This window comes from Hyaena hyaena, unplaced genomic scaffold (assembly GCF_003009895.1).
Source record: "Hyaena hyaena isolate Hyena2069 unplaced genomic scaffold, ASM300989v1 scaffold_252, whole genome shotgun sequence".
NCBI classification, from domain to species: Eukaryota; Metazoa; Chordata; class Mammalia; order Carnivora; family Hyaenidae; genus Hyaena; species Hyaena hyaena.
Window position 1 is genome coordinate 1,305,631 of NW_024080884.1, and position 16,001 is coordinate 1,321,631.

Below are 16,001 nucleotides of genomic sequence, written 5' to 3' on the forward strand. Positions count from 1 at the left end.
TTCCCACTTTCCAATGTACTCAAGAAATTTGAAAAATTGTAATGAATCAGTTTAAAATATTCTATTTCCTACAAGCCTTTTTTGCCTGTTGTAATGTGCAGGACCCTTCTCCTTTGATGGGAGAGACAGGTAGTCCCCTGAATTAGGTTGAAAAGGTTATGTAAAAAGAAATTATAATAAAAGGGATACTCTGCTTTTCAAATCCTTGTTTTCTCTTAATCTAGGTAAGGCATATCCAAAATAAATATGTAAAGAAGAACAATAAAAGTTGTCTTCATGGAAGCAACTTGTCTTCCTTGATTGTACTGAATTGCAGTTACCTGAAGGGTGAAAACCATTGCTGCCGTTCAGTGAGAGCCCAGTGTGCTCAGAGCAGGTTTTATGTGGCAGATGCTGCCGTTTGCTCTCATTGGGAGTCAGACAGTTAGTGCCTGACTCACTGTAGCTCTTGATTTCTAATGCTGATTTGTCATAGGATTCTATGATCATCTGGCAAACTTGGAAATCCCTCCTATGTTTTGACAGACTTCTAGAAAAGGTGGCCCTATTAATCGAGTGGAGAGAATGTTAAGAATGCTGTAAAGTTTATGTTAGTCTGATAAATGACAAAACCTTGGTACCAAGTAATATCAGTGCTTTTTCACAAAACTCCATGTGCACAGCAAGTGCTAATTTAAAAAGAAGACCTGTCCTCTTACATTCTTAAAAGGCCTACTGCGACAGCACCCACTTCTCCCTTTTCTCCTTTCTTACTCTTGCGTATTGTTTACCTATGGAAGTTTGCGTCTGAGAAGGTGTGGGTTTCAGTGTAGAGACAGTGTCTGCCAAGAGACAGTGGGAGCTAATTGATTGACTTCGAGGATGACCCTTGGAGCTCTTGGTCAGTAAGCATCTAACCTACTGAGTTGAATGCAGTAGAAGAACAACTCTAACTCTGCACATGCTATTAAACTCTTTTGCCCTCATTTCAAAGCCCAGCTCATTCTCTTATCTTGTTAAGAAGCAAGGTGGTGTGACTGGGCTAACGAAGAAAAAGAAAAGCATGTTGTCACTTGAGACTGCCTTAGAAATGTTACCCAGTCGGGCTTGGGTGTTTCCTGTCCTTTGGAAAAGAACAGGCCTAAACAGTACTTTCCTCATCCTGTAGCTATGAGGAAGGCACCCTGATTGAGGTTAGAGATGCTTACTTTGCTGATTTTTAATTGAGTGTAAATTAAACTAACTTTAAATACATAATGAAGCTATAGAAATGGAAAGATGCTGTATTTTTAAGGGACCTGTTTTACATAAACTTTGTTTCCTAAGTAAATGTCAGAAACCTAAAGAATAAAACTGAAAAATCAATGGGAGAAACAGCTGTAAAATCAGAGACCTGTATTTAACTTTTGTGCCTGTTTCCTGGATTTTGTGCATATTATTTAGTTTCTTTAAGCCTCAATTTCTTATGTAAAATGGGGAAAATAATATTTATCTCATAGAATTATTCCACACGTCAAATAAAGGCTTTAAAGCCTTGAGCACAGTGTCTAGTCCAGAGTAGTTGCTTAATCAATGGCTGCTGTATTGATAATAATAACTTAATATTCTTGAGCACTTTACCAGGCCAAAAAAAGGAAAGAAAGAAAGAAGAGGACATGGGGAATACAAAGGAGGGTGATAATAAAATGAACTGATAAGTATATAAAACAGATCCCATTAGGCAGGGGTGTCATGAGGATTAGTGTGATAGGGACCTTGTTGCTAAGTGCAAAAGCAAAACAATGACATAAAAACAAGTAGACTAGGCACTGAGTGGAGGAGAGAGATGGAAGCAGACACTGCAGGAAAAAAAGCTGATTAAAAAGGGGCCTTTGATTCCACAGGCACAAAAATCCACAGCCAGGAATTTGCTGCCACCTCTGAGTCAGGCAGGGGGGTGGGGGTGGGGTGCACAATCCCATTAGTACAGAATGCCCAGTGGATTTAGTCTGAGAGTCACATTTCTTATTTGGACCAGTGTAGACAGAAGCAAACCCAGCTCACTTGTTTCCTGGGACATTTGAGTTAGGGAATGGCTTTCGCAGAGCACTCCTCACTGACCCCTTACCGCCGGGACCTCTGTAGCCGCTCTATCTGGCTAGCAAGGAAGATTCGTTCAGACCTGACTGCTCTTATGGAATCTTATGTAAGTTGCCTATTTTGCTGTTGTCTGTTTTCGCTTCATCTCCTCTGATGCAGCCCGTTTCCACCATGTTCCATCCCCCATTACCAATCATGAAGGCCCTCCTCATAGAGTCATTCATAGATGGGGGCCTATCATTTGACATGGTTCCTTCATGCTTCCTTCCCTTAAGGAAACTCTTGTGATAGTATTTTCTTCTCTAGGCTATTTAGGAGACCTGTTCTTTGAATAAGAAAATATACATGGGGTTCTGGGCAGGATTGACTGTATGTCTTGGAGGCTGTTCCTAATTTGATTGCTTACAGTCTGAATTCTACCACAATAGATTAACGGTGGGTTCTTCATACACATTGTTCTGAATTTTTGTGCTGTGTAAGTGAAAGAGTGAGGTGTATAGGATAGAGAGAAGAGCAGTACAAATCCAAAGAATTTCTCCTATACAGAATCAGCCACCCACTTTTTATAATATATACCAAGTCTCCCTCTGTCTAAATAGAATGGTCACCTACACTGCCAAAAGGATCCCCCAGAAGATTCACTGGGGTCTTAGGGAAGTGTCAAGGGAACTTAGGGAGTTAACCATGGAGTTCCAGACTGGTTTTTTGATAGAGGGAGATCCCTGTCCTTGTCTACCTGAGGCCTGTAGGGATACTGAAGGCCCTGTGAGAGTTCTGAATATAGGTTCTTACAGCCTCACCAGTTAGAAATCAGACTCTGAAATATCAACAAGTCTGTTTTGGTTTTGTTTTTGTTTTTTTTAACTAGTATCCATTGAATTCTCTAAAGGATTGTCCTCACCATTGAAAGTGGACAATGGAGGAGAGAGGGGGTTAGAAAAATTCTGCAGTGGGTTAGTTCTAGGGCTTCATAGATGTACCCAGTGTTTTTTAAATCTCCAATATGATTTAAAATACTCCAGTTTCTCAAAGGCAGTTTGAAGTGGGAAGGAAACATTCTAGACCCGTGGTTTTCAACCCTTAGAACCCAATGAAAGCTGCAGATTCTCCCACAAAAAGTGAACAGATAGTCAAAACAGTATGTATAATTTCAGAAACAATAGTGTCTTCCTAAAGTTCCATCATTGGGTCTCAAATGAAGAGTTCCTTTTGTAGATTTGTTATTTTCTTTACAGTTTAGATCCTTGACCAGGAAGGTGAATAAGGTTTTACATGAGATTTAGGGATTAAATAAGGACTTTGGGATGATTACAGAAGATGTGATGTTTTTATGTATCCTTGGCCAGATGAAGCATCAGGGCCTGAACGAGAACATAAACCTGGACTCTGTGGATGGTGTGCCAGTAGCAAGCACTGATCGATGGAGTGAGCTGACTGAGGCAGAGCGACTCCAAGACAACCTCCAAGCTTACCGTGCCTTCCATGTTATGTTGGCCAGGCTTTTAGAAGACCAGCAGGTGCATTTTACTCCAGCTGAAGGGGACTTCCATCAAGCAATACATACCCTTCTTCTCCAAGTTGCTGCCTTTGCTTACCAACTGGAGGAATTAATGATGCTCCTGGAACACAAGATCCCCCCCAGTGAGGCTGTTGGGATGCCTATCATTGTTGGAGATGGTGGTCTCTTTGAGAAGAAGCTGTGGGGCCTGAAGGTGTTGCGAGAGCTTTCACAGTGGACAGTTCGGTCCATTCGTGACCTTCGAGTCATTTCTTCTCATCAGACTGGGGTTCCGGCACACGGGAGCCATTATATTGCTAATGACCAGAAAACATAGCAGCTTTCCCTCTCTCTCCCCCTTCCTTTTCTAGTGGAATATACACAGTTCCTGGGGTCTCACTTTCCCATCCTTAAGTTTTGAAAGGTTGAAGTTTTCTAACCTTTAAGACCACAGGCATTTTCATCAAGTAGGGTTGGAGATGTGGACAAATGGGCATAAGGTTTATTCTGGTGTGTGTGTGTGTGTGTTGGGGCCATAAGGGAGTGCGGGTATGGACAACATTCTTCCACTTTAGTGCTCTAACCTTTTCTACTCACTAAGTTAACCTTATAAGTATTTAACAGTCTCACAGGATAAATGTGTTTAACTTTAGTCCTAGATGACTTTTCTGAGAAGACAAATAGTGAATGAAAAATCATGGACTCTACTAGCCAATTCAAACTCATGGATAATAAAAATAGTAACTAACATGTATGGAGTATGTACTATATGGTAGCAGTACGCCAGGGGCTCTGTGTGTATTATAATTTTCACAACAACTCTGTTAAGGGAGGTAGTGTTATTCCCACTTGGCAGATGAGAAAACAAGGCCACAGAAATTATAACTTGTTCCAGATTACCTACCCAGCAAATGGCACACTTAAATTTGAACTCAGATCTTTCTCATTCCAAAGCCTATGTGCCCCTCACTTCAGAGGCCTAATTCTGAACCTTGATCACTGCACCTCTGTGTCATAGAGGGTTGGAAAATTGACCCATGTAGTCTATCCCCAGCACTGGAAAAACAATCCCCATTATATGTCCTGATAGGTTAGTGGAACAAAATTGGCATTAAGGGTGGTATTTAAAGTTGCTCATGCTTAGCTAAGAAGAGAGCAGTGGAGATATTAAGATCTTTTGAGGAAAAGACTAGGCCCACCGTACTTCTGAAATGAGGATGCTCCAGGCTGATTTAAAGTGTCCCCAAATGTTTTTGACTTTTGGATTGGGCACAGCACGTACTAGGTTACCTCACATTTCTAGTCATCAGCAGTGTAGCGACACAGACACCGTAAGCCAAGCATTCATGAACAATGTCTGTCTGGAATACTACTCAGGTTAAAATGTCATAAAACTCCTTTACCACACATTCTCTGGACTTAGTCATGAGGAGAGGGTAAGGCCCACTCTCTTCCCAGCGGGAAGGCCAGCGGTTCTGAAGCAATATAGAGCCAAGCCTCCATGCTCCACAACAAAGGGGCAGGACTTTGTGTTCAGTGTTCCTGAGAGAAACACCGTATGAAAGACACCAACTTGTAAATGTGGGCATTAATGGAAAAGGTCATTTGCGGTCAGGCCTGTGAACCAGTGCTGCAGCGTAAGCCCAGAAGCTCTCAGGTGTGACGCTCTTTTATGCTACCAGTCAAACTCTCCCTCTTGGATGGGAGACCCAAATCAATTTAGTTTGCTTACTTGAGGGTCCTGTGCTCTTAAGTGAACCATGAGTCAGAGAGGGCCAGCCACATAGGTTGCATGAGATTGGGATGGGGTGACTTATCTTTCATCTTTTTCCCACAAGAGTGCATGTCCAAACCTCCATGAGGTTAGAGAGGGGGTCAAACGCTGGGAGAGGCACTATGACAATACGGGGGAAGGGAGGCTGTTGTGCAGTGTACGTCTGTGGAAATGACCCTGTATGTGTAGAAGGCATCAGTGCTGGTTGGAATTGTGAGGCACGAGTTTAGGGTTAGGGAGTTCTAGGGAGGAGCTCAGTGAGGACCAGCAATCACTTTCTGGTGGAGGGAGGAGTTCAGTTGTGTCTCAGAGGTTGGCTGGGTACCAAATAAAGAGCAATCATGAGAAAGGGAAGGGTTAGCTGTTAGAAGAAAGTGAGGCAGCAATAAACATTTGGGTCCAGCTCCCATTCAAGGCTTATTGTCTGGTTTTAGTTCATTTGTAATTTTGGTATATAGGTAGGTACTTCCTCAGTGAATGCAGAGAGGCTTATTTCATTCAAGCTTTCTCCTATTTAAACTTTTTCATCTGCCTAAGAGCAGTATTTCTAATGGATAAAATACCTGTTTATTAATGTGAAGCTCTTAGATTTATCTGTGAAGTATTTTAGGCTCTTTCTGTTTAATGGATAAAGATGTGACTACAATTTCTTAATGGGGAGTAATTGAACACAGTCTTGCTGAATCTGAAAGAAGGGACTCCTCTCCAAGTGTTTCGTGTTTATATTCAGCAGATGAGGCAGAGCTGATGTCAGCAGAAGTTTCAAAAATCAGTGGAGCATGACTTAAGCTCTGCTGAGTTACGTATGAAGGAATATTTACCTGTAAGAGGCACATTCGAAGTTGCAGAGGGTCCCGAGAAAGTACAAGTACTATTGAATGGGAGGAAAATAGGAAGCCGTGTGAGTGTCAATTAGGTCACAAACATCAAGTCCCCCTGAGTGTACGCCCAGCATTGTGCTAAGAGTTCTGTATCAGTTTCTTCAAAAAATTTGCAGTATCCCTCAAAAGAAGTAAGGGGGAAATTGTTAGAAAAATGTAGATAGAAGAAAGGAGAAATGAGCACTCGGCTCTAATAACAAAGTCGCAAACGTGCGTGGATCTGAATGTGTCAACTGTGCATCATGCTTGTCTGATGTTCTAGGCCCCTGTTCTAAGAGTGTGTCTTAAAATACAGGTGGGAATAATGGCAACACTGAAGGATGGTCTTTTTAAGGGTCCGGAACTCAAGAGATTTTTGGCCTTTAGATGTTAGTTCCCTTGTTTCTTAGGTCTATATATGGATAAGATCTCTGGGGAATCATATTTTTATATACATATAAACTATAGTTATATAATATGTAACTATAAAAGTTATATAAAATGTGTAATATGTAACTATAGTTATATATACGTAAAGGCGTTTATGTGTGTGTGTGTGTGTGTGTGTGTGTGTTTTAAAGGCATTTAAAATTTAGTTCCTAACCGCTAACTCATATTTTTGTAAAGACGATTCCTTCTATCCCACAGCCTCTAGAAAAGTCCTTTGTCGGGAGAGAGATTCTGTTTTCCTGAATCTGTAAGGAGTTGCAGGTGTGAGAATTGATGAACTTTGCATTGGTTTAAGAAGGTGACTTGGGGGGAAAAAAACCTTGCAAATTGGTACAAACTCACAGGCCAAATGTCAAATAAAATTAGCTTTGAAATAATCAGGTTTGTGAGAAGTGAAGGTTTTAATAAAGTCATAGTCTTGGTATTGCTGTTATTTCAGGCTCATGTGGATTAAAGCCCAACGGATGACTCATTCTTGTGACCACTGGTCAAACAGGCAGAAAGACAAGTGAATATTTCAAGGAGACCTACATAGCTCCTAAGTGGTTTGGAAAGAATTATGAATCCTCAGCTCCTCATGAGGTGGCTGAACGCCTACTATCTTAATACTAAGGAGTAAAACAGAAATGCAGAAAGCAAAGGGGCTTCCACCAGGGCGATAAAGTGATTGGTGAAGAGGAAAAGGGGGGTGGGGGAGTCAAATTTGGGTATCATTTCCGTTGATTTACGAGCGTTAGTTACTAGGCAGTGCTTAGGCCAGGACATTTAAAAAGAATGGGGTGGCCTCCTGCCTCAGCCCACCCAGGAACAAACCCTCTGAATGAGGGCACACTGAAAATGAAAGTGGTAAAAATTTCCTCTTTCCACTCAGAAGCTTCCATAGAGCCCTGAGGTCTACAGATAAACACAGTAAAAATACAATTTGACCTTTTGATGAGATAGATGTGTGTGGGGTATGTGGTAACATCCGTGTGCATGTGATTCTTCTATTACTTGGACCCGTATCTTTTTGGCAGATAGAAAATAAAAGATGCAAGAGCGACTAACAATAAAGATCTCGCCTCAGCAGGACCATGAGCTGCTTCTTTTATTTCTGTATCTTTGGATGAGCAAGAGGAATTTCAAGTGATTTCAACATTGGATGAAATTTAATCCTCCCAGCAAGGGCCAGGCTCCGTCGAGCGTGCCGGGTAAATCTCCATGATGCCAGGCCACCGGGAAAAACTCCCACAGCCAGTCAGCCTAGAAAAGGCGGACGGCCCCACACCTATCAGCTAGCCTGCAGACGAGGAAGATTTCCTTTCCTATGGCTTAATTTCAAGTATCTGAACCCCATCAAGCCCTGACTGGCCCATTTCTAGTCCAGTTTGAAGGTAGAAACTTAAGCTGGGAAAAATCGCACAGGGGAAAATAGGAACCTTACTAAGAGATGCCATATTTTTATCTACATTTTCAAGGCAATATGAATACTGCATTTACTCATGTCAGGCAGTTAATCCTCTGAGATACCATCTCACAAATGAGGGAAGTGAGAATGAGCATTAACTTGCCCAAGTCCCTCCCCTAGTACCTGACAGGTGTGGAGCTTGCTTTCTGGCTCCAAGACTCACTCGCCTATACCCCACTGCCATACACTGCCTAATGATCGAGGCTGTTTTATGTTGAAATCACCCTCCATCTCCGTAATTCAGATAAAGCCAGTACAAACTTGTGCCAAACCTGGCTCTGTGACAAACCCTGTTAAGTTTCCAAACAGATAAATCACCTTTTCGGAGCTTTCTCGTTAATGAAATGGAAATGACAACTAACGTTACAGGTTGATAACTGGTTTAGATAAATGAGTATCTGAAAGTACTTGTGAATGACATGCAAACATCAAGTATATTTCATGTCTCAGATAGCTTGGGTTCATGTAAGACCTTCAGCTGAGGAGAGAGCTCTGTTAAGTATCTCAGAGAAATCCCAGTTGCTCCCCAGGGTCCCATCTGATCACAGTCTAGACACCCCCCTGTTGTGCCGGTGAACCTTTGGCCAGTAGAGACTAACCCGGTCTCACAGGTAACTTGCCAGGAATCCCGCACCTCCCTGAGAGTGGAGACTGGCTGTTCTCCCCACCCACAAGGTGGCTTTCGCAGGGGCGGGGGGAAGAGGGGTGGAATCAGGCAGGCTCCGGAGCAGCCTGGCAGACACTGTCCAGGATGTGTTAAAGCACTCATTTAGACGGAGTCACCTGCCACATGCCAGCACCTCCTCTTAACACGGAACAGAACTCAAAACTTCTCCACCAAACAGCACCACAGGGCCAGAGAGGTTCAGTTATGTGCCACAGTGTCCCAGCTAGAAACCAGAAGAATCAGAACAACTAAGCCTAGGGAATCCCCCACTGTCCCTTCATGCTCCTCCATTAGACCAGCCTCATCTTAGGAGACATCTGGGGTCTCTTCATCCTTCCCACTCTCTTGCATCCAGCACTCTGGCAACCCTTCCTCTCACAAGCCTTCGGAAACTCTGGGAACAGCAACTCCTAGGCCAGACTTCTCTTGTGATCCCAGCCATCACCCCTACCATTTGGTCATCCTATATGCCATCCCTCCCCTGACCAGGGAAAGCAGGAGCCAGTCTGAGGTAAGGTTAAATATGTTATTCCTTCCAGGATAAGCATCATCCGAATAAGGGGCCCAGGGAGGCTTTTTTCAAAATAAATTCCTGGAGCACCTGGGCGGCTCAATCAGTTAAGCGTTTGACTCTTGGTTTCGGCTCAGGTCATGATCTCATGGTTTGTATGGTTTGTGAGTCTGAGCCCTGCATCAGGCTCTGTGCTGACAGCTCAGAGTCTAGAGCCTGCTTCGGACTCTCAGTCCCTCTCTTCTGACCCCTCCCCTTCTTGCTCTCTCTCTCTCTCTCATATATATAAAACTTTTTTTTTTAAGGTTTTTTAGATAAATAAATTTCTGAGGCAGGTGAGGTACCTTTAGGTCAGACCAACCTGATGCCACACCACTAGGTAAAGGTTTAAGACTACCTTCTCTCCTCTTGCTTAATTATCCCTGGCTCTTATCCTCAAAGTTTGGGGTGGGGAGAGAGTTGGAAGGAAGTTACACAGACAACTCAGTAGGTTACTAAAATATTACCAACCTGGTTCAAAGCTCCAAAGCTCAGTCTTCCAGCAGTTTCCTGTCCCCCTCCCACCAAATGCAACAATAATACATATTGAGGCCTACTTCAGACCAGTAATAAGGATACAGAAAGGAATGTGGTGGTAGTAACAAACATTTATTCAGTATTTAATTACTCTGTGCTGGTCATCATTCTAATTGCTTTACAGGCATTGACTCATTTATTCCTCAGAAAAACTCTATGAGCTAGGTACTGACGAACTTCAGGGCAGGCCACCCCAAAATGGGCTGCTTTGGCATGTAGGTTATTTTAAAGTTACTTAAACAGCGTGTACCGACCCTCTTTTGTCTCCAGAAAGCAGAAAATAAATCTCCTGGAAAAGGACCCTCCCTGTACCAGGAGAGAGACATGCTCATCACCAGAGAGGGAATTGAGGGCTGAGAAGTCTCTATACACAAACCATGTTACTTCTTCGCTAACTTACTACCTCAAGTCCAAACCCCCTGATCTAGTCAATTCTTCACAAATGTGTCTAAAAGGTAGGTATAAAAGCTGCCTGCTCTGGTCACTTCTCTGAGTCTCATATTTTTATATGAGTATGTATGAAATTAACTTTGTCTTTCTCCCGTGAATCCATCTTAGGTCAATATTTAATAATTTAATTATTAGACCAGACAACAAATCTAGAGGGAAGAAGTTCTCTTCCCTTAAAGTACAAAGATTTTTCTTTTACTACTGAAGAAACAGAGGCACAGACAGCAGATCTTTCCCTGTCTTGCAAGCACTCATGGTGTTCTAAGAAAGACAGCAGGTATACAGCCAATGGGGACAGAAGTCAGGGTGTGGTTAGTAGCACCGCAAGTATAAAAGAAGAGCCGTAGGAGCCCCAAGGAAGGGAGGAATGGAGAGAACTTCTCAAAAAAAAAAAAAAGTGGTTTGGGAGCCAGACTTTGAAAAAATGACTAGGATTTTGGCCTCAGGAAAAAGAAAGGAGAAGCGGGCAAGAACATTCCGGGGAGAAGGAGCAGCACTTGTCAAGGCTTGGCTGCTGGAAGGTATGTGGCATGGTTGGGAATGTTCACCAGGACTGAGCTCGGGGTTCTCCGAGAACCACAGTAGGAGATGAGACCGGAGGAGTGAGGTGCTGAAGCCTTTAGGAAAGACTATCTGGAAGATTCTTCAAGAGGGATGGTGCTAGCATCTACCCTTTGTTTTAGAAAAACAATTCAGAGGGCTCTGTGAGAGCTGTCCTGGATGTGGATGTGGTAGTGGCCTGGGGCAGAGGAATCCATTAAGAAGATGCTATTGTTCTCGGGGCAAGATATTGAAGAGCCAAAAATTAAGTCCTCCATTAAGAGAAACCTCGGGCTGCACGTAGCCCCAGTCCCAGTCCCAGGAAAAGCCTCAGATTGTTCAAGGCTAAAGCCATCCTCAGACCGCCCTCAGTTCAGCTAATCAAAAAGTAAAAAGAAACATTCCTCTGGTCTGAGTCAAGGCTGGGAACTGCAGATACAAACTAGCCAATTTCTCACCGCTTGCCTGAACCCCACGTGGGCCCTTTGAACTCACCTCATAACTGGTCATTTTCAAAGGATTCTCAGAAGTCATGATTGGGTCCCACCAAAAGTAATGAACACCTCACAGATACTGAATGGTCAGAGCTGTAATTGTAATTGGTGCTTATGTGATGATGCTACATGAACTGTAACACCCCCATCCCTTACTCCCTAAAAACCCTATTCGCTATTGTTCTTCGCTTCACCAAACTGCCACGACACCACCACCACCGGTAGGCAGATGAGCCCCTGCTCGAGCTTGTAATAAAGACCCTTTTGTATTTACATTGGTGCCGGCTCCTTGGAGGTCTCTGGGACTCGCGATTCGGGCACAACTATATGTTTTTGGTTATTTGTGGAAATGTTAAAGGCACCGGGGTACAGAGGTGAACACAACATAACCCCTGATCTTTTAAAATTTGCGTTCTGGTTGAGGAAGATAGGCAACCGCTAACAATAGAATTTAGAGAGGGATGTGTGTTATGCCCAGATCGCGATCTCCCCAAAATCCCAAGACCACCAAGGAGTCCGAGTCACGTATGCAAAGGCAAAGGGCTTTATTACGGGCTTATCGGGCTCCCAGACCTCACCAACGCAATGAATCCATGCTGAGAGCCCCGAACAAAGGAGGAGTAGGGTTTTTATTAATTCTAGGGCAGGAAAGGGGTGATGGACAGGGACTACAATGTGATAGGACAAGGTGACGGCGGAGGTTGTTACGGCGCAGAGGGATTGGGGAGTTTAGAGCAAGGTGGGCCAGAATAGTGGCCGGAACGTCCGGTACCTCCCAACCTCCAGTGATTGGTTCGGACACAGGGAAGGGCGGTGGCTCAAGCCTGCTGAGTCAGGCCTCAGAGACTTGGGTCTTCTCCTCTCTGGGGCCTTCTGAAGCCTGTCATGGCGCTGGTTTGGTTCTTCAGTGAATTATATAGGAAATCAAAAAGTGATACAAGATTAGAGGAGGCCATGACAGAATTTCCCAAGGAGTTAATTTTCCTGAAATCTGAATGATGAGATGAGACCACCAAGCGACCTGAGAGGAAGTACCTGGCTCACAGAGAACCAACGAGTACAAAGCCCCAAGGCAGGAATGAGCTTCCCATTTTCTTGGAACTGAAAGGAAGCCAACGCGCTGAAACCAGGAGGGCAAGGGAGCAATGTCAGTGCTCAGGCCCTCAGCCAAAGACCGGGAGGAGCACACCTGTGGTTACATGAGTGGCTTTATTACCTGTTGCAGTGAGGAAGAATGGACACCATGGGAAGCTAGGGGGTGTCTCAGTAAGACAGTGTTAGCACTTACTGTAGGATTTAGGCTTCGGCTGTGTGATTCAAGGGAGGGCCTGAGAAAGCAGAGAGAGGCTCCAGCTTGGATGCTGTCAGGAAGTGAGGGCAATTCGATGACTGGGTATTTTGTGGGTGGCACAGGGACCTTGATTTTGTCTGTGATTAGACAAAAGTAGGAAGTGGCTTTGTTCTGTTTCCCTTATCACCATCTCAGGGAGCTTGGTGTGAGGCTATTCTTCTATGAGGTGGTTTTGATCAGTGAGGCTCACTGGCTCTGAGCCCCAGACCAGCTTGTGATACACTGCAAACCAGCTGTGGATGTCAGATCAATGCTGCACATCAGGGGCTACATGTTTTCTCTCTCACTACCAGCGAGAGTAAGTGTGGAAATGAATCTGGAATACAGCAGGTGTGCAACCAAGTCAGAGAAGTCAGTGTGTGGTTACTATTTCCACATAGATAACAAAGAGCATCTCCTGGATAAAAATGACCCAATCATAGAATCACCCTTGCTTTCTGACAGCACTCAATGCAGAGCAAAACTACACTTTATCCTTTCCCAAACTAACTAACTCAAGTCCAAAGCCTATAGTAAATCCCTGCTAACACTCCCTTATTGAGGTGCTCCAAAGTCCCCCATGATGTACTGTCTCCCTCACGGCAACAAGCCAGTAAACCCAACTTTGACTACAGGTATTGTCCTAGGCATCTTTGGCTAAAGGGTATTGACACTGCAAAGAGAAACCACTGGAAATTTTTAAGCAGAAAAGTGACATAGTAGGATTTACATTTTTAAAATGAGCCCTCAAGTGTCCCTGTGAGTAGGGGGGTTTAAGCGGGCAAGAGTGGAAGCAAAAAAAAAAAAAAGAAAAGAAAAGAAAAAGAAAGAAAGAAAAGTAAATTCCACAGATGATGGAGAACCTGAATTAAAAGTGACAGTGGATGGACACCAGTCAGAATCACTAAAATTAACAACTCAGGCAACAACTGATGTTCGTGAGGATGCGGAGAAAAAGGATCTCTTTTACACTGCTGGTGGGAATACAAACTGGTGCAGCCACTGTGGAAAGCAGTGTGGAGGTTCCTCAAAAAGTTAAAAATAGAACTACCCTACGACCAGCAATTGCACTGCTAGGTATTTACCCAAAGGATACAGGTGTGCTGTTTCAAAGGGGCACATGAACCCCAATGTTTATAGCTGCGTATTGACAATGGCCAGAGTATGGAAAGAGCCCAAATATCCATCGACAGATGGATGGATAAAGAAGATGTGTATACACACACACACACACACAGGAGTATTACTCGGCAATCAAAAAGAATGAAATCTTACCATTTGCAACTATGTGGATGGAACTGGAGGGATTTATGCTAAGCAAAACAAGTCAGTCAGTCAGAGAAAGACAAATATATGACTTCATTCATATGTGGAATTTAAGATACTAAACAGATGAACATAAAGGAAGGAAAGCAAAAATAATATAAAAACAAGGAGGGGAAGAAAACATAAGAGACCCTTAAATACAGAGAATAAACTGAAGGTTGCTGGAGGGGTTGTGGAGGGGTGATGGGCTAAATGGGCCAGGGGCAATTAAGGATGACACTTGTTGGGATGAACACTGGGTGTTTCACATAGGTGATGAATCACTGGAATCTACTCCTAAAATCATTGTTGCACTAGATGCTAACTAACCTGGGTGTAAATTTTAAAAAATATAAATAAATGTAAAAAAAGTAACAGTGGATGGAGAAAAGGGGACAAGTCTTATGACCATGGCAGAGGAGTTAGCATAGGAAGCTGGAGAGAAGGATTCTGAGCTTTAGGAAGAGGAAAGAAGCAAAAAATATCCCCTGCCAACTAAGAGGAGAGTGAAGAGGTAAGAAACAGGGACACGGGAACGGGTATTGGAGGTACCATAGGAGAACACAAGGCCGGTTTTTAAATATGTTGAATTGAATGTGGAGAATAGCAATCATGGAAGAAGGAGTGGGGAGGGGAGTACCTGGGAATGAAGCTGGAGGGAAGGTGAGGACTCAACCATAAGGGCCTTGAATGTGTTAAGGAATTTAGATTCACCCCAAAGGCAATGAGGAACCATTCAAGGTTTTATATCAGTAATCCTCAAAGTCAGCATAACAAAAGACCCAAGGCCAGAAGGAAGGAAAGATAAGGACAGCCACCCGGGAACAGGGCAGTTCTTCTGCCTTAGTTCTATAGGGAACTGGAAGGGTCCCCTTGTCCAAATCCAAATGCAGGGCCCCCTGTGATTCTGAAGGTCACGAGAGCTTTTGTCGTCCCGAGACATATGAGGAAGTCACCCCACTCTCCACCTCCCAACTTGGGCAAATTTGCATCTCCCAAAAAGGTTTCCATTAGAACCAGGTTGGAATTAATATTGAATTTAGCGGGGGGGGGGGGGGAGGAGTATAGAAAGAACCAAAAAGAACCAAAATTTGATTTTAAGCTTTCTTAAAGTCAAAATAATGACAGAGATTTCTTGGGGCTCCTGGATGGTTCAGTTGGTTGGGCAGCTGACTTTGGCTCAGGTCATGATCTCATGGTTCGTGGGTTCGAGCCCCGTGTCCGGCTCTGTGCTGACAGCTCAGAGCCTGGTGCCTGTTTGAGATTCTGTGTCTCCCTCTCTGACCCTCCCCTGCTCACGCTGTCTCTCTCAGAAAAAAAAAAAAAAAAAGGACAGAGTCTTCTTTATTTTTTACATGCCCTGAAGTGTCCTTAAGATAGCAACAAGCCAGCTGTCCAAAAGAAGCCTGCTCCAGGAGAAGACATTGTATAGTGTCCAAGGAATGACTTCCTGACAGTCGCCCAGTGGTCTCCATTGTGTCACGAGCTGGGATGGGACTGTGGCAGTCTCTCCACCATTACCCAGAGTCCTAGAAAGGCCTTGGATGCCAAATGGTTGCACCATGTTACCACCTCCCCTTCACCTGTTCCTTTTATTTTTATTTTTTGCCTACTTGCCTCGGATATTTTGAGACAGTGAAAACGTGAGTTTTATTTGTGTTTGCTCCTATGCCCATTATTATTCAAGCACTTACAATGCGCAAAAGGGGGCTTACAAGTGCTTTATTGATGAAATAATACATTTAAGAATCTAAGAGGAGCAGGTAACTTAGAAGGATTTGATAGGTGTCTCTTATCACTTGGGGCCTCACAGGACGACTTCTGGTTTTCTTTCATCCAGCATATTTGTAGAGTACCTACTTGGCTGTCCTGCCCGATATTGAGCTCTGGAAGTAACCACAGTGAGCACACTCTCCTTCCCCCCATCCAAAGAGCTCATAGTCAGTTTGGATAAAGAATTCAGGCGAAGCGACAATACAGAAATGTACTGTCAGGGGAGGTGACATTTGAATCCAGTCTTGATGGATGAGTAAGACTTCAT

General features: G+C 43.7%; 1 protein-coding gene across 1 annotated transcript; it reads left to right on the forward strand.

Moving 5' to 3' along the window:
* The first annotated feature begins 1,484 nt into the window (after nt 1–1,484).
* On the forward strand, nt 1,485–7,018 carry CNTF (ciliary neurotrophic factor). The gene is made up of 2 exons (XM_039245061.1): nt 1,485–2,164; nt 3,405–7,018. The coding sequence occupies exons 1-2, from the start codon at nt 2,051–2,053 to the stop codon at nt 3,891–3,893; spliced, it is 603 nt and encodes a 200-aa protein (XP_039100992.1). The 5' UTR covers nt 1,485–2,050; the 3' UTR covers nt 3,894–7,018.
* Nucleotides 7,019–16,001: the final 8,983 nt, after the last annotated feature.